This window comes from Pogona vitticeps, chromosome 2 (genome assembly GCF_051106095.1).
Source record: "Pogona vitticeps strain Pit_001003342236 chromosome 2, PviZW2.1, whole genome shotgun sequence".
Taxonomy (NCBI): Eukaryota; Metazoa; Chordata; class Lepidosauria; order Squamata; family Agamidae; genus Pogona; species Pogona vitticeps.
Genome location: NC_135784.1, coordinates 61404575 through 61425708, shown reverse-complemented (window position 1 = coordinate 61425708; position 21134 = coordinate 61404575). Strand labels below are relative to the sequence as shown.

The following is a 21134-nucleotide window of genomic DNA, read 5'->3' as shown; positions in this document are numbered from 1 at the left end:
GTATTCTGAGATCATCACTCTTCTCTCAATAAGTGTTCTGGTATCCTAGTGTTTCACTGCTCAAATCTTGTAACATCCAAGCACAAGGCTCCCCAATTTCAGATTGCCTCATTGCTGATTATTGGATAGAAATGCAAAGTTCTTCTTTGTTGTAAGGTGTTCTTGTTTGCTCATGTCTAATCTCCCTCTCTCCTTGTGCCTCCTAGATCAAGGCTGGGGGCTTTGAGTTCTCCCCAGGAACTCTGCAGATTTACTCGGACAACCTGTTGACATTGCCTGCTATCATTGGCATTGGTGGGGGCGGTGGCCTTCTGTTGCTCATCATCATCATCGTCCTTATTGCTTACAAGCGGAAGTCCCGAGATGCAGATCGCACCCTCAAACGCCTCCAGCTGCAGATGGACAACTTGGAGTCCCGTGTGGCTCTGGAATGTAAAGAAGGTGAGGAGGCTAATCCTTCTGTCTCCCTGTCTATCCACAAATACATTCAGCCTACTACTCGACAACTTTCTGTTTTACCCTACTGTTTAGGGGAAAACTTATTCTTTATTTGCTTTCATTTCTATACCGGTTTCTAAATCTCTCCACAATTCGTGACACTCTTTTGGATTAAGGACTGAAAGGGCTCCCAGTGAACGAGCCAGTGGACACAATGGTTGAAATCCCGTATTTCACAGCTAGAGTAAGGCTATTGAACCAATGGCACTTATATAGGTGTTGACTCACCAAATCCCTGCTGATTCATTGAGCCAACTCCAGTTGTGACTTCATAACAGATTTCAGTCATTTTCTTAATATGCCCAAATCTGATGTCTGATCACTCAGAGTCTTATCGGTCAGATTTGAGGGTAATCTGAAAGACTCCAGGTTGCTCCAGGAAGAATATGCAGTATTTATTGAGCGAATGCATAAAATAAACACAGAGCAAAGAATTCGCTTACAGCAATACTCCTCCACTGCAGGAATTTCCAAACAATGACAGATATGCTCTTGGGGCAAAGTTCCTGGGGCCTTTGTGCATTTCTGGTCCTGAAGTCAAATCCAGGGAGAGGCTGCCTAGCTATGAATTTGATATACTTCTTTAACACTGTTGGAAGCAGCCAGAACAGGGGGTGGAAAAAAAAAACAAGTCAAAGGAAGATAACTCCCTTTCTCCTTTTTCTGGTGGTTTGTCCCTCTTGCTGAAAGAGAGATGCATAATTAGTTTCCAAGCTAAAAGCATGTAAACTATGTTATCTCTGGAATGCAGTGAGTATTTTCAAACTGCCTAGTCCCTGGCTGCAGTTGTGTTAAGCCTTCTATTCCCAGTGACCCTATGTGGAGGAATATAATTCTTTTCATAGTTACAGCAGTCTGTCACATAGTTCTGTGAACTGTTCCTGTTTCAGTTTCCTCATCACTGTATACCCACACCACCAGCAGTGAATGGGGCCATAGCCCAAAGTGGGCAGGGACCTTATCTGTAGCCACTACAAGCAGGGTAAGGCTACGTACCTGGCTAGACAGAGGGTCCCCACAATGGGTTCACATCAGTTACTTTAGAAATCAAAGCAGTGGTGCCACAATTTAGGGAGAAGGACTTTGTAGGTTATACAATGGGCGGTACCAGCATGTCATCCTTCTGGGAGAATTGGTGAGTCTGTTCAGTATTTTCCTTATTATCTTTATGAGTCTTTCCCAAATGATCTGTGTATGTCAAATCTTTCCCTCGGGCTACATCTCATAGGTGGCTATCTACTAGACATTATAAATAATTGTGTTAATTCCAACTTGCAGCAGGGGTTCCTAGATATAAAGGTATGATTATGCTTTTGTTAGGAACTACCCAGAATTGTGGCATGCCGCCAGATGGTCTGGTATAGAAATTTGATGAATGAACGAATGAATGTAAAGTACTCAGATATGGTTTACCAGTTCCCCCTTTTGGTGATGCGCTAGGACTGTGCAGCTTGCCCAAGGCTACACAGGCTGCCTGTTCTCCCAGAAAGCAAAGTAAGGAGTTCAGCTCCTGACCTCTAGTTCCACAGCCAGGTGCGCAACTCACTGAGCTATCTATAACCTATGCCAGTTAAATATCTTTTAAAATAAACTTTATTTAAGGATAATTTAGTTCTGAAGTACCTTCTCATGGCAATGGCATTTCAGGGGTCGTCATTTTATACGAATTGTGCAGTCTTCCAGTTGCTTCTTGGCTTCATTGCAATACATTGGTATAAGCAGGGATTGCAGCTCAGAGGCTCTACTTTGTCACTTTGGTGTATCTTTCTGAAAGGACACTCCAAATGCTCATTCTTAGCCTTACACCGTGCACAATGATAGGACAGCTATTTTTAAAGAACACCGGTCTGTTCCATAAAGTGGGGAACGGAACCCAAGCAATCCACTTATTCTCCTGGAATCTCTTATCTTACAGTTGCTGTCCTTGGAGGTAGGCCTGGCTAAGGAGAAGAGCAGCAGGGATTGGCAGGGGTGGGGGCAGGAAGGGGACAGACGAGGGGGTAGTAAAACGCTGTTGGAACTGGGTCCAGTGTTCTCCAAACCAGGCACCCTGTTACTGTTAAAAATGCAAAATAAACCACCTTACATTTAAAGGCAGGATCTACTGCCATTAGAAGTAGCTTAGCTTTTTCATTACATCCTTTTACAGCAGCAGATCCCATCCAGTTTGGTTTCTCTGATTTATATGTTTAGAAAGCTCACCAAAACTCATTTCCTTATAGGAAGGGGCATTGCATTTGAAAATCCTTGCTATAGGGATCAGTCCAGTGGGATGAAATTTCTCCTTGCCAGTGCAATATAACCTCAGCTGGTACTGACTGTGAAACAGCACATGGATTTCAACCTTCTTGTTGAATGCTCTATATAGAGACAACAGTCTGGTATTATATAGATCATTTCTGATTTTGAAGCTACGCATGTATGCCCTGTAAGCTGTCTGGATGGTAGACCAGTTGGGAACCAAGGGAGCCGTTTTCCTCTGTTGTTTGGACAATTGAGATATAAGTGTGGAAAAATAGTAAAATATAGTTGGAACGATCAGTATAGCAGCAAATTGAAGCTGATGCAGCCCCCACATAGTATTCTTCTGGACAAAAAGCAACAGGTGTGTGTGTGTGTTTTCCACCAACCTCCCACATAGTTGAAGCAAATATAGAAAAAGACACTTCCTTTTTCTTGCTGTTTCATGGGCAAAACTGTGCTCTATATCATTAACCAAAAACGGGGGGGGGGGGGGGGAGAAACCCACCTACTCACCGTTCTCAATCAAGATGCTATGGAAAAATGGTTGACTTGTACATTTTAGTCCATACTTCCTTTTCTATCCTGATATATTACCTGAGCATGTGGCCTTCTGTGGTCATTATAGTGTAAAGATCCATGTTGCCCTTTGAATTCTGATCCTGCCTGACAGCTGGCTACACTGGAGTAGGACTGATGGGAGCTGAAGTTCAACAAGGTAAGAGATCTCAGGTTCTCTGCCTCTGAGTCAACAAATCAGAAGAGGACCATATCCAAGCTCAGGCCTAGCCTCCAAGTTCACTGGATGGCACTAGGTCAGTCACTGTCTCTCAGCCTAATGTATTTCCTAGGGCCATTGGTGAACATAAGATACATGTACGTTTTGTAACTACTATATTCTCAAAAATTAATACTCATTTTATGAAAGCATAATAACATTTTACAGTAGTCCCCCCATATCCATGGTGATCCATTCCAGGATCAATCACAGATACCTGAGATTGCAGATATGAGGGAACCCATTAAAGGCAATGGGTGAGAATGAGAGGAAGAAGATGACAAAGAGGAGGCAGCAAGTGCAGATAGGAACTGGGTTGCAGCAGTGGCAACTGGATACCGACTCTGTGGATATGTGGGGAGGGAACGCCTGTACATTAGCTCGAGTTGCTTGGAGGAAAAAGGGAGATGACAATGTTATAATTACCAATAGTACTAGATTCTGACCATTGCTGATTTCAGAAGTGTTAACTCTCAGTTTAAAAAACTCAACAACACCTGGATTAAACAAGTTCTAAGATATTTTCTGATCCCATGAGAATTTAGTATAGGGTTGAAATTAGAGTTGTGGTTAAATACACACTCTTGTATTTTCTGAACATAATGAGAATTCTGGCATTTATACTGTTTGAGGCCAATGTACTAACAGTACAATATCATTTCTGCGTCTCAACATAATGGTTTGCCTGAAGATGGCATGGGACTTCTTCTTCTTATATATTACAGTGGGTAGGGCAACAATGTATGGCAGTGGCAAAAAGCAGTAGATTGGTTAGGATGGTATTCCTCACAGCTACTTTTTGTCTATTAAAAAAGGGGGGGACAGGCAGTGATTGCTGCTTTGGGGCATGAAATATACCTCTCCAAGTGACAGTGTCATAGATAACATACCCAATAGATCTACAGTTGTTGTTGTTTAGTCGTTGTGTCCGACTCTTCGTGAGTTCTGTGTTAATTCCGCAACCCAATTCTAGGAGAATGAAGTATCCTATCAAAGTGAATGTAGGTCAGTGGGATCCTTAGAGGACCAATCTTCCCATTTAGGTAACTCCCTAATGGTGGCAGATGTTGGGGCACAAGGGCAGTGGCAAGGTGTTCAGAGGTCAGCTTTTGTTTTCCATGCAGCCTGTCCTCAGCCCGCTCAGCTAGTCTGCTCCCCCTTGTTGTAACACTAGGTGCTATCCTGTCATTTGTGTTAAAGCAAGAGTGAACTGGCAAACCAGTCAGCTTCTATGGGTGGAACAGGGACTGGGGTGTTCTCTTGTCCTTGCCTCTGGCAGGAAAATGTCTTCAGCCAGCCAGGGTTGTAGTATCCAAGGGTAAGCATAGTTAGGTGGCATCATCATACAATAAGCAATTGCCCATTGCACGATCGATAGTTTTTTGTCTCTTCCAGCTTGGGTAATTTAGATTTAAGCAGAAATACAGAGCTGATTACTGCATTTGGAGTGCCCTGTGATTGCAGCCCCTCAGTGTTTCTAAAAGCCTTGTTCCTATTTTGTGGGTTATCCTTTGGGGAGAGGTTGCGGCAAGGTGAAGGCGTTTTATGGGAAGTGGTTGGATTTTATTGGGTACAGTTGGAAGGAACTTTGTGAGGTTTTAAGAGGAAAAGTTCTCAAGCGAGCAGCGGGCTTGCAAAAGGCTGTGCCTCTCATTATGTGACAGACAGATGCTGAGAAATTGGACAGAATGCTGCTTCTAATCCTGCTGATAAAACCTAATTGCCCATTATCGCCACAAGCCAGTGCCTGGGGCTGTGACCCTGCCAACTCCAACTTGGCCCAGAGGCTGTGACAGAAGCGGGCACCTAAAATGAGATAATAAAAAAGAGGGAAATGTGGGGAAAAATAGCCCTATAGATAGAAATAGTGACAGAGAAGATTGGAGAAGGGCGGAGGGAATGCATGGAGGGGATTTTGCCTTGTCTTCCACAGCTGGCAGATAAAAGGATCTGCTTTTAATTAAAAGCCGCAATATCTTCTCTGCCTTTTCTCTTTTCTAGTCCCACTAGTTACAGATAAGATAGTGTGCCTTTCAAGCTGACGGTTTGTTTTTTCTCATCAAACTGATCAGCCTATAGCCCTCTGCTGCTTCTAGCTTCCTTTTAAAGTGCCATTAATTTGATTTCCCCCTCTTCATCTCCCCACCACGCTTGTACAGCAGGAGAACTTGTACACAAACAACCTGCTTCCCCTTGTAGATACCATTAAAGGTACAGGATGTCATTTCTTTGCCTCCTTCCCTCTTCCCAACCCAGTCCAGCCCCAGATCATGAAGTGGTTGTTGCATCTGCAAGACAGGAAATCAGAATCCAGTGAGGACATTCTTGTGGCTTCAAACTGTCTGTCCCCCCCTAAAAAAAAAACAGCCACTGTTTTTCTTTTAGTTTTTAAAATGATATATTTAAATATTTTTAGATCTGTTTTTTTTTAAAAAATTAAGACAATATGCCTGTGTTTTGTCATTCTCCATATCCTTTTTTATACACAGCTTGAAAAGTAGTTCTGTACCAAAGAACTGGCCTTTAGGCTTCACACCTGCCTGCCCATCTATATGTTGATATCAGGGATTGAACTAGATGAGACTTGAGAGCTTTCTTTCAGTTTAACTTCTGTGACTTAGACCTTCTCTTACCTTTTATCTGTTCTTGCTATATAATTCCAAATTACTTGTAACTCCTTCATTCTCTTTGTTAGTTTTCTGTTTATGTGGTAGCTTGGAAAGCTGCTGATTTAATGCGGATGTGATTGACACAAGTTCGTAAATAACATTGGAAGTACTGTATTATTAAGGCAGGCGGGAGGCATTAGTTAATAAGAACAATTAAGTGGGGTTAGTCCAGGGTTATTGTTAGAGTTTAGTTTGGGAACTTGCATTTCTAGGTTTCTTGCTTAATCTGCTCTTTCGTTCCCAGCCTTTGCCGAGCTACAGACCGATATCCATGAGCTGACCAATGACCTGGATGGGGCTGGCATCCCCTTTTTGGATTATCGCACCTATGCCATGAGAGTTCTCTTCCCTGGAATAGAAGACCATCCTGTGCTGAAGGAAATGGAGGTGTGGTCATGTCTGTATGTCTGTCTGCTTGGCTAACATTTTATCATCCGATTCACTGTTTTTATTAGTTCTGTGAATTTGTGCCTTTTGGGAAGTGAGACTTGTCTGCAGTTTTGCCATACGGGTCCCCACACTCTTTTGTCCTGTTGTGGTGGTGATCTCCCTTAAAGTGACCCTTCCATCTGTTGGGGAAATCACTCCTGCCAGTCCCCAAGAGCAGAAGCCCTGCAGCCCTAAGAGGTCCACGTGGAGGGCATGGATTGGGCCCAGGCAGGAGCCTATTGGGAAATAGATCACACTGGATCCCTCCACAAGCAGTCCAAAATGTGATCTGTTTCCCCTTGTGATCACACTTTAAGATTGTTTCACTGGCTCTAGTTCCCCTCCAAACACAGATTTACTAACTGCTCAAGAAGGCACATTCAAAATTGTGATGCTTTGAAGCTTAGTGGTTTGTTTGCTTTTCTGCTTATTTTCCAAAGATTCTGACTAAGGAACTTCAGAGTGAAATAACTGTGCTGGTGCTACCACAACTGGATGTTTGTTTATCTTTCTTCTTGTTGATATGTATGACTGCTTTTGATGAAAATTGATCCAAGCCAGTGAGATTGATATATGAAATCTCAGAACTCTGCTTGTGAATTTTTGTTAGTCCTGTCAGAAAGGCTCTCCTGGGAAGCCCCAGATTGCTGAGCCCCTCTGATGCTGGGTTCTTCATCTTGGGCCCCCACTGACAAGACCCCCTTTCTTTGAAAATAGAATCTGTACATTCTGATTCTGTATCCATGCTCTCTGGATATGTAATCTAGAAGGAACAATGACTATGACTGTGGAAGATAGCCTTAGTTCTGGGTCACTATCCACATGGGCTTCCACATAGAATTATGGAATTATAGAGCTAGAATGAGCTCATGGATCATCAGGCGCAGTCCCAAGGAAGGAAATGCCTGAATGGAAAATACCTGAACATTAAAGGCACAATGGAGGGTCCATCTTCATGGCACTTAAGATGAATGGTGATTTGCATTCAGGGATGGGCAGATTGTGGATCCCCATATTTTACTGGCCTGCAACTTCCGCCAGCCCTAGGCAGTGAGGATGAATGCTAAGAATTGCCTCCCAACATTATCCACAAGTTGCCCAACTTAAAGGGGAAGCCTTATGCCAGTTGCAGGAGAGGAACTTGAAGAGTAGGCTGTTGCTCTCCTATACTGCTTGTAGGGTTACCGAAGGCATCCATCTGGCCAGTGTAGGGAACAAGATGTTGGACTAGATGGATCTCCGATCTGATCCGGCAAGGTTCTTTTTATATTCTTAATACAAGGGCCAACAGGCTGACACTAAAGCACTTCTGACATGTTAGTCAAAATGAGCTTTTGGCTCACCACTGTATGACCACCCTGCTCACTGACATTAATATCAATGTTTATATTAGTATAATCACTGCTCTCCTTTTCTGCAGCATTTGGTTTATTCAATTGGTTTTGTTTGATGCTTGACTGGCCACTTATTTGCCAGAATCTTGCCTAACATCATAAGCTTCCCTAGTCCCCAGTTTCCCCAGGATTCACTCAACTTTTCTTTCTCCCCGAATTGTCTCTCCCTCCCTTTGCCAGCAATATTTGCTTAATTTAGTACATGCAATTGTGCAAAAATTGGCTTCACATTTTCCTGTGCAGCAAGGTTGCTCTTGGTTGGAGAAATGAGGGGTTGCCTTATCTTCCACTCACTGCTGACCTTGCAGGGTAATTAAAGTTGACGTGGTTTTTCAGAACAGATTTAGGAGAAGTAATCAGCTCCAGAACAGCAACACAGTTATTAATTACAGAGAATAAAGTGCTTGTCGGTAGATGTACACAGATTGCCTATTGCAGCACAGCATAATCATTACATCCGTGATCCAGTTTTCACCATCCCTATTATGGGCCTTCCACTCTATCTTTTACACTGGTTTTTCAGTTTGAACAACCCAGCTATCCAGCTCTCGAAAACTGTTGCTAGGATCCTTTTAAAATGATGAAGAAGGACCACTGTTACGTTGGTTTTACAGTAATATATGATTGCCACCTTGATTTATTCTAGATAAGAGTTGTCCTTAAAGATGTGGGAAAATATCCCCATTCAGGTTGCATTCTCATCACTCAGCTGTGTTTGGTCCTTTTGTCTGCTGTTTAACTGGAGGCTGAGATTTAATATGCTTTATCAGTTTGCACTGTCATGGTGGACTTCTACTAATTTGACCAGCACTTATAGGAGCTGTCTTCACAGACCAGTGTTAATCCATGTTGAGTTGTTATGTTTTGTTTTGTTTTTAAAAAAGCTCTGGATTGAACAACATGATGTTGCATCTGTGTGCAACATTTTGTAGCACATTGATTAGAGCCACGGCTCTGTTCTTTGAATACTTGTAGAAAGAGTGGAGGAAATTCTGTCATTTACTACACTTTAATCTGCTCTCTGCACACAGAATTTCAGATAAAATGTAACATCACTTACGTGTGGTGGATTCTTAATACTCTTGGCTTTTGCTTTAAAAGGTTTCAGATTCTTCTTTCAATAGGTGAAAAAAAGTATCAGCAAACAATTCTCATATTCTCTGGATTGTTATCTGTCTGATTGCCACTGTATAATTTTCCCAATATATCCTGCTATAGCACAGCCATTCTCCTTCCCCCTTCCATGTGCATTCTTCAAAAAAAGGGCCTGGAGAATAAAGCACCCCACATAGCAACTATTTGGAAGCAAATAAGTATGGTTATAAACTACTGTATGTTGCTGTTCACAATCTGTCTTGAACCTAGAGTCTGCATTTCCAGAACACTTAATATAGCTTGTGCCAAATAATACTGACTGTAACTGTGTGAATTGAGGAGTGATGCCTCTAAGTTCAAAACTGGTTCTGCCTGAAAATAAATTCTTGTGTAGTCTTTATTTAGAGCAAATTAATTAGCTGTACAGTAACTGGCCATCAAAGGCTTTGCAAAGACTGGAAATGCAGGCTGTGAACTCTGAGCCAAGGGAAGATTACAAGACAAGACACATGTAATCTGTGTAAAATAATTTGGATGAGTTAGCCCTTGTGCATTTGATAAAGCAAATGTGACAGAAGTAGCTTCAGCTAATTCTATTATGTAGAAAAATTGTGTGGGTGTGTGTTGAGAGGGGTAGCTTTAGGGTGATAAGTAAGTACTTAGGTTCACTCTGTTTTTCTCAGATATTGAGGCTGCTTGGTTGAGAGTCTTACCTTAGAAATTTGCTTTCCTGTCTGTACTCGTAGGTGGATTACAGATTCACTCTGCTAGGATAGCCTGGAATCCAAACATGCGACTCAAAGTGTTCTGCTTTTATCTTCTCTAGAATGTAGTAGAGGTTTGGGGCCCATCTGTTTTTCAAGCTTTTGGCGGTTATTTTGTTATGATCACACTCTGCCTGCCATTACCTTCTTAATTATTGTGGGGGAGGAGTGAGAGGAGGCACACAGCAACCAGGAGACAAGGACTTCAACTTACTAGTACATGAATAAGGTGGAAATGGAACAAATAAAACCCTAAATTTCCATGTCCTGGCAAACAGAATAGCGAGCCCATTATTGGAATTTTTATCCAGCCTCCTTATTTCCACCTCATTGAAATTCACAGCACTTCCTCCATCTTTAAAGTAAGTTGTATTCACATTTATTTGAATGCTCTATTTTATTTCTTCTGGATATAGATGAGGCCAGAGTGAATTGTTTTGCAGTAGACTGAGAATAGTCTACTGGAAGAGGGATTAGAAACATTCCCACATCAGTTACATCTGGCAAAACGATGAAATATAAAATGCAGTGAGTTAGTACACGTAATCTAGGAGGTTAATTAAACAAAGAGCAAATAAGACCACTCCCAGTGTGAATTTTAATTCCAGAGAAGCCATACATGTCTAGTTTTGACAGTGAATTTTTAGGAAGGGGAAACTTTATGTTATATTAAATAAACATAGTTTTCACACTCCGGTATTGATATAGTTTTTTCTTTATTTGAGCACCTAATTTGTTGTTGTTTAGTCATTAAGTCATGTCCGACTCTTCGTGACCCTATGGACCAGAGCATGGCAGGCCCTCCTGTCTTCCACTGCCTCCCAGAGCTGGGTCAAATTCATGTTGGTAGCTTCAATGACACTGTCCAACCATCTTGTCCTCTGTTGTCCCCTTCTCCTCTTGCCTTCACACTTTCCTAAAATCAGGGCCTTTTCCAGGGAGTCTTCTCTTCTCATGAGATGGCCAAAGTACTGGAGCTTCAGCTTCAGGATCTGTCCTTCCAGTGAGCACTCTGGGTTGATTTCCTTTGAAATGGATAGGTTTGTTCTCCTTGCAGTCCAGGGGCCTCTCAAGAGCCTCCACTATGGCCTGTCCATCTTGGGTGTCCCTGCACAGCTTAGCCTATAGCTTCTCTGAATTACTCAAGCCCCTTCGCCACGACAAGGAAGCAATCCGTGAAGGGGGCCCACCTAATTTGAACTAGTTTAATTCTAACAATTGGAAAAATATGTGGATCCTCCCTCCTGTCACCTTACTCTTATGTGTGCATGCAGGCAAAACGTGAATCTGAGCCAAGTGCTCTTAGCAGCTCCTCTTTTTGTTACAGTTTGGGTTTGTGATTTCATTGCTTTTATGTAAATGTAAAGCCTGATTGAATACACAATTCCTTATTTTTCAGAATGACTGAAGCTAGAGGTTGGGAGTTCAGTTCCCCACTGTTCGTTCTTGAAAGGGTTCTGAACTTGATCTATAGAGTCCCTTCCAGCTCTGCAGTTCAGAATAGTAAAGTTGGAAGGGGCCTATAAGAACATCACATCCAGGCCAGTATTCGATACAGGAATAAAAATCAAATAATACAAATCAAATGCCAAGTGGTTGTCTTCAGTTTCCGGTGTTGCAGCACTAAGCACCTCTGGAGGTAGTTGGTTCCACTGTCATACTGCTCTAACAGTTAGGACGTTTTTCATGGTATTTCAACAAAATCTGGCTTCTTGTAACTTGAGCCTATTGTTGTGTGTCCTGTACTCTGGGATGATCAAGAACAGATTCTGCTCCTCCTCTGTATGACAGTCTTTCAAGTATTTGAAAAGTGTTACCTTATCACTCCTCTGTCTTCTTTTCTCAAAGCTAAACATGCCCAATTCTTTCAGTCTTTCCTCATAGGACTTGTAGTTCTAAGACTATTCAGAATATTATTATTTAGTTCTGCTAATAATCACAAAAAGGAGGAGAACCACAGAGTGGGAGCTGGAGCTGGTGGGGTTGCCTCTTTGGAAGGGGGACTTTGCTTCACTGCTTTCAAACTACTAGATGACAAGCCAGGCCTGTTGAAGTCATTTATGTGACATTTTTATGGTGCCATTGTACCTGCTCTGTTTGTTGTGTACAAGATCATGTTAAGTGTTGGAAGCTGAGCACACAGACAAGAGAGGAACATGCCAATGGATCCTCCCTCCTCCTTCTCCTCCCTCTCTCCCTCCCCTTCCCTTCTTCTGGCTTATGAATGAATGGAGGACTGCACTTAATTTAGATGAATGAATATTTGGGCCTTGCACAAAGCCATCCATGGAATCAGTCATATACAGAGCATTGTCATCTGCATGTTTACATCCTGGCTAGGACTGAGACATTGCTAATTTAAAGGCAACACGTCTTTTGCCCCCAACAGGTTAGTGTTTTCTTGTATCTCTTTGCTCCACATACATTAAAAAGCTCGGAGAAAGCAGCTTTAGGAGGTAGCTTGGAGTAGAGAAGCTGTCTATACTGAAAGGCATACACAGAGAGAGAGAGAGAGAGAGAGAGAGACATAGCTATTGTGCTTCCCCATCCCATGTGTGCAACACAGGGTTTGAGTGTAATAAAAGTGACATATATCAGTTTCGATCCTGCTTTGCCACTTTGAATAGTGTGTTCACCCTGGTGGACTTCAGCCCTGATCCGTGTAGTCTGATGACTAGAAATCTCACACTGAATAATTCAAAGCTTTGTAAAACTCGTGATCATACTTTCATGCGGAATGGTAGGTCTTCCAATCTACTTGCAAAGAAATGACAAAGCCAAGAGGAACTACAAAGAAATCACATCAGACTTTGAATCTCTGGGATGGAGGCTCAAGGGCTTTGGGGTCCAGATATTTTTCTCATCTATTCTACCAGTTCCCCCAAGAGGAATAGGAAGGGAAAACACAACTGGCTACAAGGGTGGTGCTGAAATTAGGGATTTGGATTTTGGGACCATGGATTATACTTCCTGGAAGATGGACCGGTAGCAAGTGATGGGTCGTACCTCACAAAAACTGGAAATAATATGTTTGACCACAGCATGAAGAAAATCATCAGAAGGGGTTTAAGCTGAATTGGAAGGCAGAGGAAGACATAAGCTTAGACGTAAAGGTAGATGAAAACTTATGAGATATAAAAGGAACAGACCCATCCTCTCTAATGGCACCCAATAGTAATCTTCATAAAAATTACAAGGGAAAGCAGGCCACAAATCACATAGTCACAAGTGTCTATATATGAATGCCATGAGTATAAGAAATAAGAACTAGAAATCTTAGTTCAGGAGAGTAAATATGAATTGTTAAGGATAACACAAACTTCATGGGATGACTCTCATGACTGAAATACATCGATTGAAGTATATAAATTGTTCAAAAAGAGCAAAAAAAAATAGAAAGGGAGGTTGAGTTGCAGTGTATGTAAAAAATACATATTCCTTCACAGAGATACAAGAGGATGAGCTTGGTTGTCCCATCAACAGCGTCTGGATTAATATAATTGGGTGAAAGACAAAATCAACATAGTAGTTGGAGTCTAGCACTGACTGTCCAACCAAGGAGAAGATACAGATGAAACCTTTCGAAAACAAATTGCAAGAATTTCAAAGACACATAATGTAGTTGTGATGGGAGATTTTAAGTATCCTGATATCTGTTGGGTGGCAAATTCTGCTGAAATTCCTGACTAGTGTGGAAGATAATTTTCTCCTACCAGAAGTGGATGAAGAAACTAGAGGAGTCGCTGTCCTTGACTTGATTCCAACCAATAGAGATGACTTGGTGGAAGAAGCAGCAGTAAGAGGAACTTTGGGGGAAAGTGACCACATTCTACTTGAGTTCTTGATTTCAAAGGAAACCAAAGCAGAGTGTAGCCATATGTGTAAGCTGGATTCTAGGGAAGCCAGCTTTAATAAACTCAGAACAATGATAAGTAATTATACTTTTTAATATATTGTCTGTTTTAATTCTTGTTTTATATTGCTTGGACTGTAAGCCGCCCAGATTTGTTTGAATCTAGATGGATGAGGTAAAAACGAAGTAAGTAAGTAAGGTCCCATGGCAGGAAACAGTGTCGAAGAGGATGGTAGTTTCTTTAAAAGAAAATTCTAAAGTCACAACTACAGACAGTTCCAACAAGAAAAAAAAAGTGAGAGACAGCAAAAAAGGCCGGTGTTGCTTTACAGTAAGCTCGGAGAGGACCTGAAAGTTTTTTTAAAAGGACACATTTAGGAAGTGGAAGGAAGGCCAGGACACAAAGGAAGAGTACAGAGAAATAGCAAAACATGGCATGGATAGTGTTAGTAAGGCAGAACCTGTGAATGAGCTGAGGTCAACAAGAGCAACAAAAAGGCATTCTTCAGGTACATGAGTAGGAAAAAACAGAGAAATAGTGGATCAGCTACTCAGTGGGGATGGAAAAACTGATATGAAGCAACAAAGAAAAGGCAGAAGTGCTCAAATCTTACTTTAGCGCATTCTTTTCTCAAAAGACTGTCTATGACCCTCCAGGGAAATGTGAAGTACAAGTGGAGGGAATAAGATTGCAGTTTAAGATTGATAAACAAATAACCAAGGAATACCTTATTACTTTGAATGAGTTCAAATTTCCAGGGCTAGATGAACTCCAAGAGTATTGAAAGAGCTAGTCAAGATACTCCCAGAATAACTGACTATTATTTTCTTCTTTCTCAGTCTGAGGAAGTGGGCTTGTCCATGAAAGGTCACAGTAATATACAGCACTTAGTCTTTAAGATGCCACAACGTTTTTGTCTTCTTCATTTTTTAATTTTACTTTTGTTTTTGCCTTATGTGCTAGGATAGACTAACACGACTACTTCTTATTTTTTCTTGAAATCATATAAGATGGGTGAAGTGGCAGATAATTGGGGGAAGGCTAAAGTTGTCCCCTATCTTCAAAAATGGCAAAAAAAAAAAAAAAAAAAAAAAAGAAACCTGGAAACTACAGACCAGTCAACCTACCATCAGTCCCATATTCTGGATGTAGATTATAGAGTGGAGAAAAATTCTGGGATAGATTATAAAGTGGTCACTCTGCAAGCACCTCGGGAAAAAAGCAGTAATAACTAGAAGCCAAAGTGAACTTGTCAAGAACAGATCCTGCCAGACTAATCTTATCTTGCTTTTTTGATTGGGTAACTTCCATAGTAGACAGCGGGAATACTGTAGATGTAATATCTCTTGACTTCAGCGAAGCCTTTGACAAAGTGCCCCATGATATTCTGATTAGCAAGATAACTAGGTGTGGGTTGGATACAATAAGTGTCAGGTAGATACAGTATACAGTTGGTTACAGAATTTTATTCAGAGAATGTTTATCAATGTCTCCTTCTCAAACTGGGAGGAGGTAACAATGGAGTACCACAGAGCTTAATCCTGGGTGCTCCATTAATGGCTTGGATGTGAGGGTGCAGGAAATTTTAATCAAATTTGTAAATGACACAAAATTGGGTGGAATAACTAATACTCCGGAAGACAGAAACAAAATTCAAAAAGATCTTCATAGGCTTGATCACTGGGCTGAAAAAACAGAATAAAATTTAACAGGGATAAGTGCAAAGTTCTACACCTGAGGGGGAGGAAATCAAGCACACTGTTACATAATGGGAGATACTTGGCTTAGTAATACTACGAGCAAGAAGGATTGTGGAATTGTTGTAGATATTAAGCTGATTATGAGCCAACAGTGCAATGTGGCTGCACACACAAAAAAAGCCAAATTATATATTTTTATGCTGCATTTAAGGCAAGTATAGTTTCCAAACTCCATGAGGTACTAGTCTCCCTCTATTCTGCACTGGTTAGGCTTCATCTAGAGTACTGCATCCAGTTCTGGATACTTTATTTTATTTCCTTCTAACCCTACAGGCCGCTAGTTGTGTTCTAACTGTAACTCAGTCACAGATATGCAAGGGAATAAATGGATATTAATCTGACATCAGAATAGTAATAAACAAATTCCAATTTCAGGACAATTAATTCTTGCAAGGTGCTCTATTACTGATCTCAAAATGGCTGTTCTCATAAAAAAATTACAAAGAGTGATGTGAGAGACAAATGGTTGAAGTATGTTTCATCTGTTAATTCCAGTATATACCTCAAGGTTTAAATAAAGACTTCTTAGCTTACTATATAAACAACTATATAAACAACTATATAAAATGCTTGGGGCATTTACAGTCTTGTGTCTAGAGATAATTTATTACTTAATATCTAACACACTAGGTTATCTTGGTCCTCAGAGAAGATCTGCTTTACCTCAAAGGAGTCCTTAATCCCTCAGGAATACTATAGTACACATCAGTTCTGAATTCAGGCTTTGTCCAAATACACTGCACACACAATGTGGAGTTTGTAACAGATGTACTATGGACATTCAGAAGACAGGAGTAAAATCATGTACCATTTGAGCTTCTTAATCCCAACATCTAATGAAAAATCCCCTCAATGCTGGTTGCACACATAGAAAAAAATGTTTCCAGTTTAGTTTGCCTGATATTGTATATAGGCAGCCCAAAAATGACATAGGCCCTTTCCTGCTTCTATTAAAGTATTCACGGAGTAGGCATTATTGGGAAACCTAAGCAATCATAGTTAAGCAAAATATTTCTCAGCTTGTGTCTTTGTAGATTAGTTGATCAAATTTAATAATTGACTTTTTGCTTCAGGTCTTCAAAAACCATGTAAACCAACTTGAGTAGCAGGGAAAGCAGGGAAGGTAGGGCTGCTGTAACCAGCAAAATTTGAGGGGTTTTTTTTAGCAGTTACTTGGAGGGGCGCAGGGGAATGTTTGTGAAGAGTGTCCTTCACTTGGTGTCTAAAATTCAGTGAAAGAGAACCAAGCATACGCCAAATTCCATCACTAATCTCAGGGACAGACGGTAGCATTTAGGACCATATGCAGAAAGTGCAGACGATCACAATTTCCTGTAGGAACTGTTTGCTGTGTTCAGAGTTAGCCAAGGGGGAATCTGGCAATTAGTCTCCAGCCAAATCCAGCATTTTGGCAACCCTTTTTATCTAAGGAGTGAAAAAAGAAGAGGCTGATGTTTCTTTTAATAGCACAAGTCTTTGTCTGTTAAGGTGTGGATGGGAAAGAGGGTTTTTACTCATCTGTACACTTTTTCATACAGCTCGTATGCAGTTTTGAGTCCACTGCTCTAATAGGCTTTACAGGAAGAGGACGCAGTGCCATGTATCTGTTATGAGACAGGTGTCATGTAGTAAAACGAAAAATGTTTGAGAAAGAAAATGAGTTTTATGTGTATGTGGCTTGGTCCTAGATATACAGACCCCAGTATGTCAATGAATAATGGATCCAATGGATGAGTTCTGTCTTTCACAGACCCATGAACTGAAAGGGTCTGTTGTATTTGCCTGTTGTGGTTCTTTTTAATAGTCTGTGAAGATGGAGAGCTCATTTCCTGAAATCTGTGATGTACAGAATCAAATAAAGCACACTTGGACATATTCCATCAGCACAGCTCCCACCTCTAAAATTCTGGAACAGTTAGATTCTTGCTGCCTATGGCTATACCTGTGTCTACAGTACTTTTTCATCCATTCATGAATGGATCTGTTCCAAACATATCTAACTGAGCAAGAGGAGGGTTTGCCTCTGCCACCACCACCAGTACTGGTTTCCAGGGCCCAGTGGTGTCTATGTGCTTTGGAAACTGACCTAGAACAGAATCTTGATTCTAGCCTTCAGTCACATCAGGATTCCTTGGTGTCTGATGTCTTCATTAACACGTGTGTGTTTGTGCACATTAATAGCCGATAAAGAGGTGTCAACTGAATTGATTTGCAAAAAAAGTCCAAAAATAAAAACTGGTGCAGTTCTGCAAATAACATAAAAGTCATTTGGAATCCTAAAACATGAAGAAAAATCTGGATAGAGATATCTATATGGATCCCTGCAGAAAATACATGAGGTATAACATGCCTGTAGTATCTAAAACACTGTGTATAAGAAGGATTTCCAGTGTAGGCAGGACATAAAGTAATTGTTCTGAAATGGCATTAAGAAAGAATGTAAAGTATTTTTAAGGGATTTATACATTCTGTTTTATGCTGAAGGTCATCACTAAAGGATGAGTGCGGGAAGGATATTCTTCTAAACATTTTTTTTTCTGTAATCATGTAGTAGGACAGAAAAGATATAGCTTACTTTAATGAGAATATTCTTGATCACTGTTGAAATAAAACGTTGACTGCCTTGATAACTAGCTTTACCTGTTTATACTTGGTTTGGTTTGGTTTGTTTTAAATCTCACTGGAAGGTCAGAAGACTCTGATACATTACTGCCTCCAGCATCACCCTCTGGACTTAACCCCATCATGTTTCCCCTCTCCCAGGTCCAGGCAAACGTGGAAAAATCCTTGACCCTCTTTGGACAACTCTTGAACAAAAAGCACTTCCTCCTGACCTTCATTCGCACTTTGGAGGCCCAGCGCAGCTTTTCCATGAGGGATCGGGGTAATGTGGCGTCTTTAATCATGACTGCACTGCAGGGTGAGATGGAGTATGCCACTGGAGTCCTCAAGCAGCTTCTTTCAGATCTGATTGAGAAGAACTTGGAGAGTAAGAACCATCCAAAACTGCTCCTGAGGCGGTGAGTGTTTGTCTAAGAACCTGTTTATCAGAGTATCTGTGTGAGTTTTTCTGGAGGGTAGGTTTGATTCTACACAAAGGCGAGAAAGGAGCCTGTGACTTTCACCTCCCCTTTTAATATCCTGGTATAATGTTTGATACAGGAACAAGTACACCTGCAGGCTTCGTTAAATTGTGTCAGCAATAGTCCACAGGCTACTGATATTTAAGCTCCTCAACACCAAAGATTATTACATGACTTCTGAGTCATGTAGCAAAGAAATAGGCATCATTATTTTCTCCTTTGGAGCAAAGTAGTTCGGTTAATGAAGAAAGGTACTTGCAGATAATTTGATTTTGGAAGTATCTGGGACTTTACACTACAAACTGGTCTTGTGTGTTCTGAAACGCTGTGATCATGCCTTGCAAGCAGAAACATGGTTTTTGAATTGAAAATAGGCCGACCTGAGATTTTGCCCCCTTTCATTAATTTTGTAAAAGCTTCTCATCTTTAATCTTTCAAAGATGGACTTCACAGTTCGTGGGCAGCACATGGTAGAGGTGGGCCTGTTTTACTATGCTTATCATGTGGTCTCCCCACATGAGTGAGATGTCATGATATGTCACAGGAGAATTGCCCCAGCCTTGGAATTAGATCCAAAATTTAGAAGCTGTCACAAATCTGGCCTGAGGCCCGAGAACAGCCTCTATCTGTATGCTGTTCTAAATCTCAGAGTGTTACAAATGGCAACTACTTGGTTAATATAAAATATTTATCAACGAGATTTTGCTGTATATTCTCACTGCAGCTTTGCCTTGTACAGCTTCTGATCGTTAGTTTTTGCCAACATTTTTTGCACAGCTACCAGTAACCCTTCCCTGGACAATGTGATTGTGTAGGTTTAGAAGATGATGGTGAACAGAAAGCTATTTCATACCACTCACAAAGCAACTATGTGCCATCTCACGTTGCCTCTTAAACAGTCCTTGTGTCTGATGCTTTGTTTGGCAGGAACTCTGAGCATGCTGTTAATTCTCCCCCAGGTCCAACAGAGAGGCATCCTCAACACTTGAGATGTTGAACTTTCCTTTCATTTGTCATTCTTTCCCAGTTAGATCTCCAAAACTGAGCAATGCAAGCACTGCTTAGTGATTGTGAGGGTGCCTTAATGTAAAAAGCAAGCAGATTTTCTTGAACAGAGAAACCCGCTCAAATAGAAAACAAGTTGTGAGTGAGAGGCAGCTTTTCAGAGCCACTGTGCATCTGCTGTGCACCATCGATTTTTTAAATGGTAGCTAGATAGGCCTCTTGTATCACAGGCCAGTGTATATTGAAGGAGGTACCAGCTGTACAGCACATACTGTTATTTAACGTTCACCACAGTTTCTGTTGTTATACTTCCCCTTGTTTGTGCTTTAAACAACCCAGCACTTCCACAATTAGTCTACATTTCAAGAAGAGATACTATTTAGGATCTGAGTTTGTTGAGCAAATATATTTACACTTCCTTATGAGATAATGAGCTGAAACATTCTGGAACACTGGAGAGCCAAAAACCCCAAAGAAAATACTCCAGGACAAAATGTATCTGAAACAGAAATACTGATATGCCAGTAGGAAGACAAGACTGTTTCATACAGTGTAAAGCAACTCTTTAGAGCAAGGATGGGACATACTTGTGACAATTCTGATATTGTTGGACCCAAGCTCCCATCAGGCCTAGCCACTCGGCAGTTCATGGTCAGGGACGAGGGGGTTGTAGTTCAACTACATCTGATGGACTGTGTTTTCTCTACCCTTTCCCAAATGAAGGCAGCAGTCCTCTGCTAATGTCAGAGAACACTTTGGGCTGATCCAAACACAGTGTCTTTTAGGGCAGTGGTCCCCAACCTCTTCTGAACTGCGGACCGGTTGGGAGGGCGGCATCCATGTCTGGGCCCCCACCACTTGCGGGGGGTGTGCTACCAGGGGGCATGACACACTCGCCGGCATGCATGGGAGGGCAGGACGCACTCGTGGGTGGGTGGGGAGTGCTCGCTGGTGAGTGGGGCACACACGTGCATGTGCAGGTGAGGGGTGTGCTCACAGATGGGCGGGGCATGCTCGCTGGTAAGTGGGGCACACTTGTGTGCATGCACGGGTGAGCGTGGCACGCTCGTGGGTGCGTGGGGCGGGTGGGGCACCCGTGTGTGCAAGCGGGCAGGCAGTATGTGCATGTGGGCGTGCGTGTGGGGAGTGCATGTGGGAGGGCAGGAGATCTGTCTAGGCGGCTTAGTCCTGCGAAGGCCACATACTGGCAGTGGGCCAGGGGTTGGGGACCCCTGTTTTAGGGCACAGTTGGACAATTTCTTTGAGTGGTGTGAACCTGCCTTCCTGAATCCCACTGGGCCCATATTATCACCTGCTGCCACCAAATGGGGAACCACAAATATGCCCTCAAGCAGTATGTGGAGAGTTGATATCCTGTTTTAAAAGAGAGTTACCGGTACATTCTTGGAAGCTTTAATCAGTTTGGTAAAGAGTAAGCCCTATTGCACAACTTGCTTTAATGAGGAATATCAGCTTCTCCGTCCTGCCTGCAGATACACCACCAAAATCCAGCAGGGCATGTGGATGCCTGGGAGGCTAGAAAACTGGGAGAGGAGCTGCACAT

General features: G+C 41.7%; 1 protein-coding gene across 8 annotated transcripts in view; it reads left to right on the top strand.

The window, feature by feature from the left end:
• PLXNA1 (plexin A1) overlaps nucleotides 1–21134 on the top strand; it is a 389988-nt gene that overhangs the window by 308557 nt on the left and 60297 nt on the right. For all 8 annotated transcript variants that reach the window (XM_072989530.2, XM_020801318.3, XM_078385248.1 and 5 more), the window contains 3 exons: nucleotides 207–441; nucleotides 6431–6573; nucleotides 18246–18502. In XM_072989530.2, the coding sequence (XP_072845631.1) occupies nucleotides 207–441; nucleotides 6431–6573; nucleotides 18246–18502 (635 nt within the window). The remainder of the gene's footprint in view (nucleotides 1–206; nucleotides 442–6430; nucleotides 6574–18245; nucleotides 18503–21134) is intronic.